The sequence below is a fragment of the Setaria viridis genome, chromosome 5 (assembly GCF_005286985.2).
Source record: "Setaria viridis chromosome 5, Setaria_viridis_v4.0, whole genome shotgun sequence".
NCBI classification, from domain to species: Eukaryota; Viridiplantae; Streptophyta; class Magnoliopsida; order Poales; family Poaceae; genus Setaria; species Setaria viridis.
The window spans coordinates 11,499,582-11,516,558 of NC_048267.2; the positions used below are offsets into that span (position 1 = coordinate 11,499,582).

At 44.7% G+C, this 16,977-nt stretch overlaps 3 protein-coding genes across 5 annotated transcripts; 1 reads left to right on the forward strand and 2 right to left on the reverse strand.

The window, feature by feature from the left end:
* Window positions 1–317: 317 nt before the first annotated feature.
* On the reverse strand, window positions 318–3,337 carry LOC117856818 (uncharacterized). Its single transcript, XM_034739236.2, has 2 exons — window positions 3,099–3,337; window positions 318–684 (listed from the first exon to the last, which is right to left on the reverse strand). The coding sequence occupies exons 1-2, from the start codon at window positions 3,244–3,246 to the stop codon at window positions 587–589; spliced, it is 246 nt and encodes an 81-aa protein (XP_034595127.1). The 5' UTR covers window positions 3,247–3,337; the 3' UTR covers window positions 318–586.
* Window positions 3,338–3,631: 294 nt separating this feature from the next.
* LOC117856814 (DEAD-box ATP-dependent RNA helicase 20) lies at window positions 3,632–10,210 on the reverse strand. Of its 3 annotated transcripts, none has more exons than XM_034739232.2 (11): window positions 9,936–10,210; window positions 9,593–9,828; window positions 7,344–7,523; window positions 7,085–7,246; window positions 6,699–6,853; window positions 6,360–6,452; window positions 6,187–6,272; window positions 5,881–6,107; window positions 5,567–5,800; window positions 5,375–5,451; window positions 3,632–3,920 (listed from the first exon to the last, which is right to left on the reverse strand). In XM_034739232.2, the coding sequence occupies exons 1-10, from the start codon at window positions 9,989–9,991 to the stop codon at window positions 5,402–5,404; spliced, it is 1,479 nt and encodes a 492-aa protein (XP_034595123.1). In that variant the 5' UTR covers window positions 9,992–10,210; the 3' UTR covers window positions 3,632–3,920; window positions 5,375–5,401. The 3 variants fall into 3 exon arrangements, with proteins under 3 accessions (XP_034595123.1, XP_034595124.1, XP_034595122.1); XM_034739233.2 differs by having other exon boundaries at window positions 3,632–3,962; XM_034739231.2 differs by lacking the exon at window positions 3,632–3,920 and having other exon boundaries at window positions 5,212–5,451.
* Window positions 10,211–10,391: 181 nt separating this feature from the next.
* On the forward strand, window positions 10,392–13,141 carry LOC117856816 (uncharacterized). The gene is made up of 7 exons (XM_034739235.2): window positions 10,392–10,655; window positions 11,285–11,409; window positions 11,529–11,618; window positions 11,926–11,978; window positions 12,268–12,370; window positions 12,480–12,595; window positions 12,681–13,141. Exons 1-7 carry the CDS (start codon window positions 10,433–10,435, stop codon window positions 12,727–12,729), a joined length of 759 nt encoding a protein of 252 aa, XP_034595126.1. The 5' UTR covers window positions 10,392–10,432; the 3' UTR covers window positions 12,730–13,141.
* Window positions 13,142–16,977: the final 3,836 nt, after the last annotated feature.

Genomic DNA, 16,977 nt, shown 5'->3' on the forward strand with positions numbered 1-16,977 from the left:
ACCTTCTCTGTTCTCATCTCATCTCACCCCACGATGAAATGCAGAACTGGTACGTGTACCCTCTTGGCAAAATATCAATGATGCGGGTCCAACAGTGGCTGCAGCTACAATCTCTGTCCTGGGCCTTTGCTGTTCTGCCTCCATCCTCTGGGTAATGCGCGACGTGGGCAATGCAGAACCAACAGTGCCACGAAATATCTGCAGCCTGTACACGGGAATGGAAAGATTTGTTGCCGGCGTTTAGTCTGGGTCTCTTGAGGCCCCTGAGCCCAGTCAAGACTTTCACCTCAGGTTTCAACCGCGAACAACTCAACATGTTACGGAAATTTAGCTGAAATACTATGAAACAGGTGCAAATACTGCATGAGTTCTGTATGGGCCATGTCCTTGCAAACAGCACAAATGGTAATGGAGGCTCCAGTAGACAAAATTCCTGGTAACATGTTGCACCAATTCTTGGTTTCTACATCTAGTGAGATAAGAAAGATATCTGCTTATTTCAAAACAGACTAAAATCCTCTGATTACAAACAAAACAGGAGTATGCTGATCTCTAGACGTCAGGAACCAGGATGGGTACTACTGCTTCATTCTTTCAGCGCCGATGGCTGTCCAGAAGAAAGCCTCTCCGACCTCGCCTTGTTAGCTTTTTCCATGTAATCTTGGTGAGATTGATGCTTTGCTCCTACAATGGATAGATCACACGATTTAGAACATATTTACCGGTGATCTAACGATCAACAGATAGTAGATGATAGAACCAACTCAAGAATGCCATTAAAATAAATGTGATGGTACCAGCTTCAAAAATATTTTTAGAACAAGTAAGCTGTATCAATGTGCAGTCATCATTTGTCTATACTATGATCCAGGTAATCACCGGTCGACTCCTCTTTTGATGCCTGGTGGGACAAGGCGATCTTGACAGTAAGCGAAGATGCGAGAAAGGGATTGAATTCCCTCATCATACTAGGCGCCTGGACCATCTGGAAGCATCGAAATGACTGTGTATTCAATGGAGCTTCTCCTAGACTGTCTACGGTTTTAAACCTTGCTCGGGAGGAAGCCCTTCTTTGGTCTTTAGCTGGTGCTAAGGGTCTGTCCCTGCACACAGCTCAGGAGGTTGGTTAGAGGGTTTGTTGGTCAGGTCTTTCATCTCTGTCATAGGTGATTAGTTTCAGTCAGTAAGTGGGTGCGTCTCTCTCTCTCTCTCTCTCTCTCTCTCTCTCTCTCTCTCTCTCTCTCTCTCTGTGTGTGTGTGTGTGTGTGTGTGTTTGGGTCTCTGTATGACTCCTTTCTCTTCTATTAATACAATGATACACAGTTCTCCTGCTTATTCGAGAAAAAAAAATCCAGGTAATCCAGAATGCAGTGAGTCATTTTTAATGTGGACATAGGTCCAGTCAGACCAGAGCACAAAATGACACAATAGTCATATGTGAGTGTTCACGTTCAAGTAAGGAACAAGATCAGTGAGACAAAACCCAATGGAGATGAGTTGTTGCATTGGGATACTTCTTAGACGAGCAAGTTAATTGCATTAGTACATGAGTACATCTATCAGCTTATCTGTTAGTTCAACTTTGCTAGGCCTGTTCAAGAAGAGGTTCATCGGAATTACTTGAAAGCAAAGGCTGTGCATCTCTCCTCCAAGAACAGTGCCATTTGGCCTTGTTCAAGCCATGCCATTTGGAAGCCTTTTTCACAAGCCAAGCCTTTTGGGCGCCTCTTTCACAAGGTACAAGTTTGGCATAATTATCCAATTTGGAACTAAGGCAACAGTTTTGCAGTACTAAGGTTAACAAAACGATTTACTTACTTGGATATCTAAGACCCGTGCAACATGATCCTAACAAAGTTTGCCTTAATCTGTGGACTGTCAATTGTTTTGTATAATTAATTATCAATTTAGCATACGATTGAACTGAAGGCCCACTAGCTTGCCATCAGAAACTGTGTACAATTATGGGCAAGTTCAAAAATAACATCAGACACAGGCCCAATGGAAACATTTACCAATCTATAATAAAATCCTATCAAGAGTATCAAACCTCCTGTACTTATAACTCCTCCCTCCAAACATACGCCACTTTAGAATACGTGCAGTCAAACAAAAAAAACTCTAATCAATAAGATACACAGAAACAATCATCTATACTTTTAAGATGGAAATGTTAAAATTAGTTTTTTTTAAAAAAAAACTTCCACATGACCATATGTTCAGGCAGTCTAGTACACTAAAACGTCAAATGTGAGCCTCCAAAACTACAACATTTACCATGATGTGATGGAAGAATTAGGCCATATTATCAGGACATAGTTCAGACTACATTTATTCCGCTAAATTGTCTCTTTGTGAAGCTAAAGAGATCCATTTTCTTTTCAACTGTTAGCAAACTACAATGCAAAAAACAACTTCTATGTCAACAAATAAGGGTACAGAATGACTACCTAACTTTCTTCAGTAAACCCAATATTGCAAGCTCTGCCGCCTAACACTGGAGATAAATACATACTGCTCTTTAAGCTTACGATTTTGCATAGAAACCATGAAAGGTAGAAGGTTTAGGAATCACACACGCGAGCAGATGGGCATTTCTTAGGCCTAATTTCACCTTGTTCTGGACAATTACCCAAGCACGGAGCTAATGAACAAAACCCCAAACCCTCAAGCATCTAAACAGCATAAATTCATTTACAGGTTCCAAAAGAATGCAATAAAATTAACTAAACAAGCACAAATCACAAATGAATCTCTATGTTAAACCCTCAATACAACCCCTTTCGATCAGCTCGTAAAAGACAATGGCATTTGCCACTTTAGGGAACAAAACCGTAGATCTTATTACCCTGGAGAGTGCAGATCCATTCGAAGAAACAGAGATTGACAAAGAACAGTACAAATCGAGCTAAGCCCGAAATTGCAATGTCTTGTCATGAATGAGCCGCGCGTCACAACGAAGTGCAGAATAGGACCCTAGCGTAAGCGAACTTAACCAATAATTCGAATTCGGAGGAATTCATCGTAACACTGTGAGGAATGGAATAGGGTTAGGGTTTTAGCCTTTTAGGGGCAGTGAGGGAAAGGGTTTGACTTGCCTCGGGTCATGAAGTACCAGGGGACGCCGAAGACGGCGGCGAAGATGGCGATCCCGGCGAGGACGTGCTTCTTCTCTCCACTGTACAGGTAGTGCTCCATCCGCGCGCGGAACCCCCCGCCGCCGGCACCCGTGGTCTCACCTCCCATCGCCGCCGCCGCCGCTTCGCTGCTGTGCTAGTTTCGCTCGCGTGGTGCCGTCTGCCGTGTGCGTGGTCCTGGTGGGTTCTGCGTCGCCTTTGCTGTTTCTTGGAGGAAAAAAAAATGCATTCGTATTTTTTGCGCGTCGCCTAACAGATCATACACCGGCCCATTTGATTTTCTTTTCTTTTGCGAAAACACATTTGATTTAGTTTGTTGATAATGCAGAATTTGATTTTGACGTTGCATCACTACTTTTTTCAATGATGCGGGTGATTCGCTAATATTTTTTTTGCGCAACTTTGCTTTTTTTTTTAAAAAAAATTCGTATGCTTTTTTGTTATCGTCCTTGCGCTAACTTCTGATGTTACTGATCCATATCGTACAAATGGCATAACAAAAAAACATGCATGCCCGCATGCTTGGGTGGCCTTCATTTCCGGGAGATAGGATCTCAAACATTACAAGACGATTGTTGCAACACTGCTAGGGGTAATGCTTAGCTCACATACAGTGTCAATGGAGCAACGAAATCATCTGCAGAAAGCTTGAGCTAGATCACTGGCAAAATAGCATGTGCTCCGCATCAGGTGAACAGCAGACCTAGAATATTCACAGTGTACTGAAGAACAATGGTTGTCTTGCAAGTACAAAGGATGGTTGCCCGGTAAACATGTGCATGCCTAGCATATTGAAGATCAAAAAAGACCTTATGTGAGTCCATCCTGTAAATACCAGCGATGAAAGACCAAATAAAAAACATGCAAGGAAAATTCCAGATACCACACAGAATATGGAAGACAAGCAAACAACAATACACCATATAGAACAAGCCAATCTGTACGAGGTGGTGGAGTAGCCAAAAATCAACTCTTTTGAAGTAGCCATACAGTTTAGGAAACAAGTTTAGACTCACTAGAGGTGGTGGCAAGGTCTATTTCATATAATAAGAAAATTGTAAACAAATGGTATCATATCATTCAAATACAAATAACAATAGGCAGTGATAAAATTTACGCAATCATGCAGACGGGTTCTAAACAAGCATCCATGGACCACACTGCAACCCACCACTGAACGAGTATCTTTGTGCAAACAAATTCAGTTTCTAGGTAGCATGGCAGATAGCTCCAACTGACAGATGTATTAGATACCCAACAGCAGTGATGACCACAAATCCATCTTCTATTCTTCTGCCAGATCCTCCCTTACCACTTGCGCTCGGGTTAGTACTTATGGTACAGAAAAAGCTGGCAAGAAGCTGAAAACCGTACTAAGCAAGATGTGGATATGTCAATAGCAACCACTACAAAGGGAACCACATGACATAACAGAGCTATTAATTTCAGACTGCAATTTCAGAGACGAACATTGAATTAGGCTGCATTGAAGTAACTAAGTGAAAGTGGTATGTCAAAAAAGCATCCTATGCTGGGCAGACAGCAAATTGATGACCTGTATGGCAGTCCAGCAGGAAGCATGTTCACGGCCACAGCATATTTCATGGAGAACAGAAAAAACTTCAGAATATCATCATAGAAGATGTGACCATAACATACCCTCCTCGCTGTACCAGACAACCTACAAGTACTATCCTATTAAGGTGTGCATGGCCTGTCAACTTGACGCACAGAAATGGGCAAAATTCTATGGTGCCAGGAAACCAATCTATTTGAGATCTGACGAACACGATATGGAAAGAAAATGGAGGCTGGAAAAAAAAAGATGTGGATCAAAGATGTTTCATTGCAAAACTACATAGTATGTTAAACTGATCCCCATTGTTCTACAACCAAAGGGAAGAGTTAAAAGAAGGGCACGAGATCAAGGTTGAATTGATGTCTTCAACAAATTTTTTCCACAGAATGACCTTCATTTCAATTTTATTTGTGCTCTTTAATAGAAGATAAAGAGGTCCTATGCTGACAGACAGAAAAACAAAACTGAGACAATGCCACCCATCTTAAAACTATATGGAAAAATTTAATGAAATTAAATGCATCATATTGTGCCAAATTTCTAGTATTGAGACAAGTCAGTATCCAAGAGTCTATGAATCCATCTTTACTGAATATTAATCAAAACGTTCAAGGAGCCAGGACAACATAGCCATCCACAAACATAAGTAAAGAATTACTCTTAGCTTCAACTAAGTATTTGAATGTCAACTCCATGATCGGCCACCACCATACCCCCTATATCTATCACGGTAACCTGCAGAATGCGAATATGTCAACTCGTTCAGATGATGCATGAATCAACACCACCTCAGGAATATCACACCTACATTTGGCAAAACTAGAAGTAGACTGTTCCAATAGCAACTTACCTGAAGAAGGGGGTGGTGCACCACGTCCCATAGCAGCTAATTCAGAGCTAACTTTTTGTCCAGCTTCTTCCAGAATATTAATAAGTTCCTTGGCAAATCTGGCATTAGCTGCAGTGAAAAAGGTGTAAGCTGTTCCTTTTGCACCGGCTCTGCCAGTCCGACCAATACGATGAACATAATCTTCAAGTGACCCCGGAAAGTCATAGTTAATGACATACTTTACATCCTTGACATCTGTTTCCCATGGGCAATAAATATGTATCAATTCCTCCAGAAACATGACATTTATCACATCTAAAAGTAGTTCTGCATACCTAAGCCTCGAGCAGCGACATCAGTGGCTGTCATAATAGGACTTTTGCCTGACTTAAATTCAGAAAGGACCCAATCGCGTTCTGCTTGGCTCTTGTCACCATGGATAGACAAAGCAGGCCAACCATCCATTCGAAGCTGTCTAGTAATCTGATCGCATCCCTTCTTTGTGTCCATAAATATTAAAATTCGGCTGCCGTCCATTATATCCTCCAATAGATTAACCAGCCTTACACAGATAAAAGTATGGTTAAGACATTGTTTGAGTGATGTGTGGGAAATGGAAAAAGAAGTTGTGCAAATCCTACTTGTTATACTTCTGACTCTCAGATAATATCTCCACATGCTGCACGATGGCGTGATTAGCCTTCAATTCTTCAGAACCAATAGTGACCTGCATCACATTAAATTCAGTTGTGTTGGCATGCAGTAGAAATGAAAAAAAATGCAATACAAAATGTTGTGTGGGCTATAGATGTACCTTGTATGGGTCAAAAAGGAAATTCCTTGCTAGCTGCTCAACTTCCTTTGGCCAGGTAGCACTCCAGTAAAGTGTTTGGCGATCTGGACGAATCTGTAATAACAGATGAAGTTTTGGCATCACATAAAACAGTCATAATTGTTTTTCCATAGATAAATGAAGCTACTCAGGCACCCTCAACATGATTACTACTTTTATCCAGATACTGACAAAAGCGCAAGATACTGAAACATACAGCAAACGAAGTATCAGAGCATTGATTTGCATGTACATTTACAGGGACAGGGGAACCATTACGAATGCAACATTTCATTTAGTAGAAAAAGAAAGAGGTATTACCTGAGAAACAATTTTCTTAATTTGAGGTTCAAAGCCCATGTCTAGCATCCGATCAGCTTCATCTAAAACAAGATATGTGACCCTTCGCAAGTTTGTATGATGTGATTCTATCATATCAATTAGTCGTCCTGGTGTGGCTATAACAATTTCGACACCTGGCACAAACAAAAGAATGAACACAAGTTTATTAAAATCCAGGTAATGCTGAAATTTTCATCCAATTTCAGATCCACAAAAACTCACTCGCACCTCAGCCATGCATCTACATTAAGATTTCGTGATATGCCCAAAGAAGAAACCACAAGCAAACAGCAGATCACAATACAATCAAAGCTTAACCTAGAGACCAACAAAGTTTCCTTCATGCAGAGGAAGAAAGCAATCACCTTTTTGAAGATCACGAACTTGTGGACCTTTTGGCACACCACCATAGATGCAAGTACTTTTTATCTTTGATGATGCACCAAATTTGGTTGCCTCTTGCTGTATCTGAACAGCAAGTTCACGTGTAGGAGCTAACACCAAGACGATTGGACCATCACCAGGAGCTTCAACAAAAATGGATGTATAAATAGTCAGGAGTTTTGCCAAGATGTTCCCAAAAGATGATTGAGAAGGAAAAGCATCAGTGCAACATATTCTTACCAAGAATAGGCTGAGCATTCACATGAACAATGGCAGGTAAAAGGTAAGCAAGAGTTTTCCCTGATCCTGTCTCTGCAATGCCAATAAGGTCACGACCCCTAAGTGCCATTGGCCAACCTTGAGATTGGATAGGAGTAGGTTCCACAAAGCCAGCTTTCGTGATTTCTTGCAACACATATTCTGAAAAATGGACGCGGAGACACTAAGGTCAACCTTGAAATATATAAATATGCAAATATGAAGGTCCCATAGCAGAAAAGTGTACTGACTGCTACATGCAAATGAGTGCTGCCTGATTTAAAGGATCCTATCATGGACAACTAGACGTACTATATCTTTAATACAGTAACTAATATAGATAACACCCTGTTTGGATGTCAGCATTGAGGCGTAGAATCGGGCATTGGAATTTGCGGTCGCGAATGCTGCCGTTTTGATGTCACGTGAATTAGGAAACGGAAACGCCGCTGAATACCGCGTGGTATTCGTTTCTCCTGCATGCGCTCGCGAACAATTCAGACCTTGCACCCTCCGTATTGCGCTGAATTCATCCTGCAATCTTCCCTTTGCCTGCCCCTCAAAACAAAAAAAGAGCCCCATGGGCCATGGCTAGTTCCCTCTCCGGCGATCACCTCCCCGCCGGCGGCCGACCCTCGGCGAAGTCCTACCACCGGGAACTCCCTCCGCTGGTTCTCGGCCGCCGTGTCGGAGCTCCCTGCTGCCTCTTTCTTCCTCATGGCTGGCGCTTCCTTGACTAGATCTGTAGTTCTGCACCCTTGAAGAAAAGCAGCAGCTCAATGGCAGTGCACAGGTCTGTTCTTCCGGCCTTAGCTATCTCCCACCCAGTCTGCCTCTCCAATAGAGCCTGAGCACCTCCGCCTACACCCATGGCCGGCTTTCCCCTCGTTTCCTCCCCTTCATTCAGTCTGCAGTGCCTCTCCGGTGCTGCTCTAGTGCCCCTCCGGCGAGGTGTGGGCGGCGCGGGGGAGCTCCGTCCCGGACGATGACGGCGGTCTTCTCCAGTGAGGCGTTGGTGGCGCGGGCGAGCGCCGCCGCTAGCATGGCTGAGGTGGAGAGGAGGAGAAGAAGATGGTCAATTGTCAAATGCCATGGTATGGGCATCCAAACACGAATTAGTATTTGCTAGCTTCTTGATTCCATCTAGCAATTTCGTCTACATCCAAACAATGGTTTTGGTATTGTAACTCAATACCAATACCAGTCTGATTTGGTCTTTGACCCAATTCAATGCCAAGACCTTCAATATTGACATCCAAACGGAGCCTAAGGGAAGTCATACAAGCTAATTAGCACTGGTAGGTTCTAAGCACCAAGCTAATTACAACACCACGAATGGTACATTTAGTACAAGCTAGGTTCCCCATTTCCACAGAATCCAATTCGGGTGCTTCCTCAAGTCAGACTGCTTTGATAGATGTGTGTTCTCAACTTGTTACTACTCCAAGATGTAATGAAACAAGGAATCCTTCAGTTCCCACTTCTCAGTATTGTCAACACTGAGCACTATTATTTTCAATATTTTTTTCTCATAAATATTCCATTGCGCTTTCACCTACAGGCAAATCATCAGATTCTACAATGGCTTGTGTAACACCAGACAGAAATAAAATAATCACAGGGGTCCGCCTGTAGGCCAAGAGTCCAATACATACTTGAATAAACCAAGTCAGAGAATTATAACATAAAGGGAAAGTGCCTTCGGTTGAAGAATCAGCTCCATAAGAGGTGCCAGAAATCAAAAGGTCGACAAGGACATTAGAACATGCCGTAAAGTTAGCAAAGGCTGCAGGAGTTTAAAATTCAGTGCATGTCAGACTTGCCTTCGAAGTTTTTTAAATCATAGACAGTTCATTTCAATGGAACACACAGTGATTGATGGCTTCGTCTAAACAAAAGTTCTGATGATAACACACAACTTGAAATGCTACTGTATAACTCTGTTTATATGCATTTGCTGTGGTGTGGCATGGACATACTTAAACATAGTGCCCTATTAGGTTCTGAGTGCTTGCTAGAAATGAAAAGTTGCTTCAATACTAATGTTACTCATGTGGTAGCATAAGTTTAAGTTCTCTGAGTCTGGTGTCACAACTAAGAGATGATATTTCCATTGTTTGACTCGAATTGGTATAACAACACACACCTCTAGTCAAGCATTGGACAAAATTGCATCCCCTCCTGATTTACCTAATTGAGAGTGGTTGCAGAAAACAACAAGTGCACCATACCTGGGAAGCCAACATCACGGAACTCGCGCACGGGCTTGGGCACATCGCGGCCCTCGACGGTGATCTCCCGGCGGCGGCGGTACGCCTCCACCTCGTCCTCTGTCATGCCGGCCACGGCGGGCGACTCCACGTAGAAGTTCTTCTCGAACCGTGGCAGCCCATCCAGCTCCGCCGCAGAAGCATCCGCTTTACTCGGCGCCGCAAACGCCCTTGATCCGCCCCCGAACGCCCCCTCGCTGGAACACAAAGCGGAGTCACAATCAGCTCCCCACAGTCATGGCCAGGGCTTACGGGTTACTGGGTTAGAGCCCGGGCGCGGGCGGAGGCCGGGGCGGTTAATTACCTGCGGCGGTCGCGGTAGGAGCCCGGGTCCGCGGCGCGGCCGTCGAAGCGGCTCATGGCGGCGGTCGCCGGCGCCGTGAAGGACGGCTAGGGTTTAGGCCGGGAGGGTACAGGTACAGCACCGATTGGGAAGCCGCGACCGGGAGGCGGTGGCCGGTGGGGTTTGGTTCGGGTGCGTCGCGCCGTGCTCGCGCTCCGAAGATTCTAGAAGGAGCAAGCAAATGGTGGAAGGTGGAGGAGGTGGAGTTGTGAATCGAATTGAACCGAACGAAATCGATGGCGGCCTCTTTTGCGTCCAAGAAGAGCCCGAGCTGCGGCCCACAAGGCGTATTCTAGGAAACACGCCAGCCCGCTTACTAAACGTATTGGTTCCTGCGTACTGGCAGGTGGGGCCCGCGCGTGCCACGGAGAAAATTGGGGGAAAAGATCTTGACGGCCGTGTGTTATCCTGAATTCTACCTCGGCCTCGCGACGGCGGTGCGAGCGCGAGCAGCGGCAATGGCGACCGCGGCGGCGACCATGACCATGGCTACGCACCACCCCCGCGCCCGCCCACGCCTCCGCGTCTGCGCCGCCTGGGACATGAACCCGGGCGCCGCCACCGTGGCCATGCCCAAGCCCTCCAAGGCGAAAGCCAAGCCGCCGGCGACCCCGACGACCCCGCCCCGCCCGCCTGCTCCGAACCACGCCGACCTCTTCGCACGCTCCAGCGAGGGTCAAGGTACCGTCTCGTGTCCTCATCGTGTGCTCGACGCTTTGCCTTGCCGCCTGTCGCCTGAAGCTTTTGCTCTCTCTGTTGCCTGCTGCTGTAGTAAGAAGACACTGATGAGCACTTTCGTAAATGCTATCGCATTGAGCTAATGAGCTGCAGTGTTGAGTTTGAAATGGAAGTGTGACAGGCGGATTGTGCCACTGTGACATGAGAATGGAAGTTGATTGGCTGGATTTTTTTATGGACACTGTGATAGGAGAAATAGTTGTGTAGGTCTGAAACAACAAAGGGGTTAACTCCATAACTTCTGGGAGCACCAGCTTAGATCAGCACAGGCTTCTATCCATGAACTACTAGCAATTGGGCAATCTAGTAGTAAAAAAATCATATGGTCAGAATTTTCGTCACACCCCCACTCAGTGCAGGTTTAGTGGGCACCTTGTTCTCACTTCTCAGTATGGCCAGTTTCTTAGCACTTTGTATATCCTGCATATGCCCGAACTAATCAGATCCCCTCTGCAAAAGAGTGATGAGAACTAACTAATCCAATGCGTCGAACTGTTAATAGTGTGTCTCTTTTGCCATCATTCCTCACCATAAGCTTCCAGTTTGATCTATGATTACTTTGGTTGATACAGGAGAAAAGAAGAGCACATATATGGGCTTTGAGAAATGGTGGTTGCCACCACCCCCAGAGGTGAAGAAACCCCGATCGCTCTACAGCGCGGCATCACTGGCTTACTTGGGAGACTGCATATATGAAGTGAGAATCAGGCCAATCACGTGCACAAATATTGTTACTGTGCTTATAGAAGTGTACTAGTAATCGAATTCATGCTTGCTATCTGTAGAAGATCTGATTCTTTCTCTTTATGTGTATAGCTTTATGCTCGGAGGCACTTCTTCTTTCCACCTCTGAGCATCAATGAGTACAACAAACGCGTGATGGATGTTGTGAAGTGTGAGTCACAGGTCTGGGTTTGCTTCTTTTTTTCATTGCCTAATCTCCACATATGTTACTGTTAGTCATTATGATGTGGTAAAAGTAACATCTAATGTTAAGCAAGCATGTGTATCATGGGTTATTGATGTATCTTCTTTCCTATATGATGTTCCATTTACAAACTTGTGGTTATATGGTTAGAATTCCAGAATACTGAAAAAACTATTCATTTCCATTTGTTGTTTTCCAGTTCAGCCTTTTAAATATAGCATGCTTTGCATCATGATATGTTGTTCAGAAACCTTGTCATTACAATTTCCTTTTTCCTTGCTTTAGGATCTTTTGTTGAACAAGCTTCTTGGAGAGGATTTTCTAACTCAAGAAGAAAGGTGAAGCAAACATTCTAATGTTATACAAATTCGTGCAACTCTACCTGCAATATAATTTCTATAGGGAAATGCTGTTCTGTAGTCAGCAGTCTTAAAATGTATGATTGCGGTTATATTGAATGTTAGTGCTTTGCCATTTGTCAAGACTAGCATGGGTATTTCCAAGTTCTCATTTATGTTTTTTGGAAAATGTTGTATCTCTTCACTCTCTCTAGACTGAGCCTCGAGTCTGTTCAATAATGAACCTTCAAGATGTACTTTGAGTTACCATATTGATCGCATTTTGTAGGGACATACTTCGTTGGGGGAGGAATATTGTTAGCAGCAAAACTCGCACCAGGAAGCGTGCAGGAATTGCAGTCTACAATCGGGCATCTTCACTTGAAACACTGGTGCGTGATACTCTACTACTGTGTATTATTCCATTATAAGCTGTAATTTGTGTTCTACTTCTCAGTATTACGGACTAATCCTCACATTGTTGGTGCCATTTTCTGTTAGATTGGATACCTTTACCTCACAAATTTCAAGCGGTTAGAGCAACTGATGTTTCAATTAGGCTTCACAAGTGGTGCCTCTTCACAACATATTGCCGAGGAGCTGCGCTCAAGTTTCCAGTAAAGCATTCTTCATCTGTAGTTCTATAATCTGTCTGAAGTTTTCTGAGAGAATCTGCTCTTACTAACCAATGATCTTTGGCAGGAAAACAACCCCCATTACTACCCAAGCTCAGCAACCTGCTACGCAGTGAACAATTCTGAGGTGTAATGAACTATCACCTGCACTGCTGCCCAGGGATTTCTCATGGAGCTCAACGACTGACATGAGAATGCCTGGCTTGCGGCATATTAGGATCCAATAGTGAGGCTGGAATCATCGGCAAGCGAATGGAGCAATATGATTGATGAGACGCGCACATACACTGGACAGTATGCCGACTTGAATGTTGGGGAGGATCTGGGGCTTGTGACTAGGATAGTTTGCTATGGCAAAGAATTTCCAGATTGGGGCTGGTGAAAGGCAAATAGAATTAAGGCTCAATTTGTAGTGTTGTAATCGACATAAATTCATGTAGGAAATAAACGGCTTCGTGTGAATCTGTTCACAAAACCACTGAAAATTTCTCTCAAACAAAATATACACGTCTTAATGTTTTCCTGCAATTCCTCTTGACAAAGTAAGCTGTGAGTGCTGAGATTCTGAGGCAGTAGCCTGGGTAACATGTCGGTTTTATGCACAACCTATTTGCTTGTGGCCCAAATGTTCATGATCGAACGAAGCCGCTGGTGTTCCTTCTTCTACGTTGTTCTCTTCCATCAGCATGCCGGGGCCTCACTTTTGATTCAAAGCCTAACAAATGTCGCATGCTAGACGCCCCCGAACCCGTCACCATTCCGAAGGATTTCAGAGCACTCTGGTTCCCGCCGCCGCCGGTGGCTCATCACGCCATTGATCGGCGAACGGCCGGAACCGGCAGCGATCAGCGAGCGAGCTCAGGGGCTTGCATGATACTTATCCGAAGCACACGGAAAGACGGAAGCAGCTCTGCAGCTGTGCAAGTGCGCGGGCCGCGAATCCGCGTCATCCGCCGCAAGTCGCCAACCTGAATCAGGGCATCAAGCTCCCGACGCGCCGCCGCCGCCGAGGGGCAGCAACTCCGGAGAAATGTGGACCGTGAGCGGCATGCGCGGGGATGCCGAGGAACGGATTGGCCAGTGAATCTAGAAGGAGGCTCGCGTGGGGTGGATGGGCCGGGGCTAGCGGAGGTCGCCGGCGGCACAGCTCGTTCTCCGGCGCCGGACCGAATATTTACGAACAAGACCTTGGTTTGATCGCGAATCGCGATCTAAAATAGGAACTTTTTTAAATTATGGATTGAATAATTTCATAAAACCTACTTTTGGATCGTGATTATTGGTCGCGATGCAAATTAAGAGTATTTTTTAAAATAGGATCGGATATTTTTATAAAGCTTCTTGGTTCGATCGCGATTAATAGTCGCGATCCGGATCAGAATCCTTTTGTAAAATTTGGAAATATATATTTTCAGAGCCCCCTGATTCGGATGGCTCCGGCTCCTGCCGTCCACCGGCGGCGGGCACTGCCGTTGCCCGTCCTCCCCGATCCCCATGTCCCCTTCCAGCCGGAAGCGCAAAGACTCATCCTTCGCTCAGGGCCCGCCCTAGCACGAGATCTCTATACTACTCTGCACTGCTCCGGCAGCAGACACGCCATTTGCCTACTGTGACATGAACCCGGGCGCCGCCACCGTGGCCGTGCCCAAGCCCTCCGAGGCGAAAGCCAAGCGGCTGGCGACCCCGACGACCCCGCCCCGCCCGCCTCCTCCGACTCACACTGACCTCTTTGTGCGCTCCAGCTAGGGTATAGATACCGTCTCGTGTCCTCACCATGTGCTCGACGCTTTGCCTGGCCGCCTGAAGCTTTCGTAAATGCTATCGCATAGAGCTACCTACAGTGTTGAGTTTGAGATGAAAGTGTGACAGGCGGATTGTACCATTGAGAAGTGAGAATAGAAGTTGATTGGCTGAATTTTTTATAGGCACTGTGATAGCAGAAATAGTTATACAGGTCTGGAACAACAAAGGGGTTAACCCCATAACCGCTGGGAACACCAGCTTAGATCAGCACCAGGCCTCTATCCCTGGATTTCTAGCAATTGGGCAATCTTTTAGTTAAAAATTTACATGGTCAGTATTTTCATGGCCCTCACTCAATGCAGGTTCTTGCATATAAGTATTTGCCATACGCTCAAACTAATCAGATTATAGAACAATGTGTTAGGTACTTCCTGTTTGGTTCAGTCCACCAATAACCTCGTGCCTCCAGCATTAGCCTGCTGAACAATAGATAGCATTTCCAACAACTCTCCCCAAGTTGCACCTCTGCAGAAGAGAAAGACCTTGTAAATCTTCTTATGTGACCTTGTAAATCTTATGTGCCACTCCCCTCAGCAAAACATGATGGGAACTAACTAGACAATTGTGTTGACCTGTTGATAGTGTCTTTTACAATTATTCCTTACCATAAGCTTGAAGTTTGATCTTTGATTGGTTTGGTTGATACAGGAGGAGTAAAGAAGAGCACATATATGGGCTTTGAGAAATGGTGGTTGGCACCGCTACCAGAGGTGAAGAAAACCCAATCGCTCTACAGGCAGCATCACTGGCTTACTTGGGAGACTGCATATATGACGTGAGAATCAGGCCAATCACGTGCACACTTATTACTGTTACTGTGCTTTATCGGAGTGTACTAGGCCCTGTTTAGTTGCCCAATTTTGCACCTCCCAACTTTACATTTACTGTTCACCCTAACTTTGCAACTGTGCCAAATTCTGCATGTCCCAAATTTGGCCTCTACAAACTTTGCAATTCACTGTTTAGCATCATTAATACCACCAATTCTGCATGGTTGCATGGCCCATGCATGTTGTCATGCAAAAACGCATGAACAACTCTAATGTCTACACAATTTATTGCATTTTCAAAAACAAAACATCAAGGAAAATATTCTCAAGTGCACCGCAAATTATTACATATTCAAATCCGCCGAAAATTATTACAGATCCTCACAAAGTACATAAACAATTACATGTCCTCAATCACAAAGTATTCAAGATCTAGAAAACAAATGTTCAGCAAGCATATCTCGGAATGCATTCGTGCTTGCCATGTCCGCACTCTCTGGCGCAGGTACTGTTTCCGGCTAATCCTGAGTGCCTTCAACAGGCACATAGTTTATGTTGTTGTCCACTATACCAAAGTGACTATCAAAGTCACCATTAATCCTAATGAAGTTGTGCAACGACATGCATGCACATATAATACATGTCTGTGTTTCTTGTGAATAGGCCGGGATGTCCAACAATATGCGTCACTTCATTTTCAACACTCCAAACGCCCTTTCGATCACATTTCTAAGAGATGAATGTGCAAAGTTGAATATCTCCTTCATACCTTGTGGTTCGGGCGCGTTTTGAAAGTCTTGGATGTGATACTTGGTCTGCCGGTAAGGAGCCAGGAAGCCGGTGCGGTTTGCATACCCCGAGTCCACCAAGTAGTACTTCTCTACACCAGCAGTAAGTACTTGTAAGTTTACAATGCTTCAATTAGAAAACAGTAATGACCTAGTTTTGTTGTGTGTACCTCTAGGTGGCTTTGGGAAGCAGTCTCTGTAATTTGTGATTGCATCGTCAAACACCCTCATGTCATGCACTGAACCAGGCCACCCAGCAAGGACAAAAGTAAAGACCATATTGAAGTCACAAGCAGCCATGACATTCTGGGTTGTCTTGCCCTTCCTACACATGTGCTGCATAAACTTTTCACTTGGCACAACCACAGGAATGTGAGTGCCATCTATTGCTCCTATGCAACCCTTGAATTCAAGGTAGAACTGATTGTTTTGCAGCCTGGGATGCATTGTTCTAAAGTCTGGGTCCCGAGGTTTAATGATGTCGGCAGATAGGTCTACCATACAATTGAGGACTTTGTAAAATAGGCTATGCACAGTGGCTAGTGATCTCTCAAATCTGTCCTCTGCTTGCCTAACTGATTGTGGTGCCCCACATATCTAAAGGAACATTCCTAGAGCCTCAATAGTGCTAGATTTGTTTGATGCTGTGAGTCCATACTCAGATGTCAACAAATCATGCAACCTATGAAACATGTGTGGGGTCATCCTAAATATGGTGTAGCAGGATGATTCATTGGCAAGCTTGTTAAGTACCCATTGCTCCCCAGTCAATGCTGGATTCCTATACGGTCCTCTATTGCAATACTTGTCCAGATGAATAGCATAGCCATACGTACCATAGATAAATGGTGCTTCATCATCATCTTCTACCAGCATTTTCCAAAATTCTTCCCACCAGTCATCCTGCACGTCCACCTCTTCCACTGGATCTTTTCCACTGGAGCTTCAACTTGTGCACCAACATGAGCTTGAACATCCTGCCTATTGCAAAAAAACACAGAAA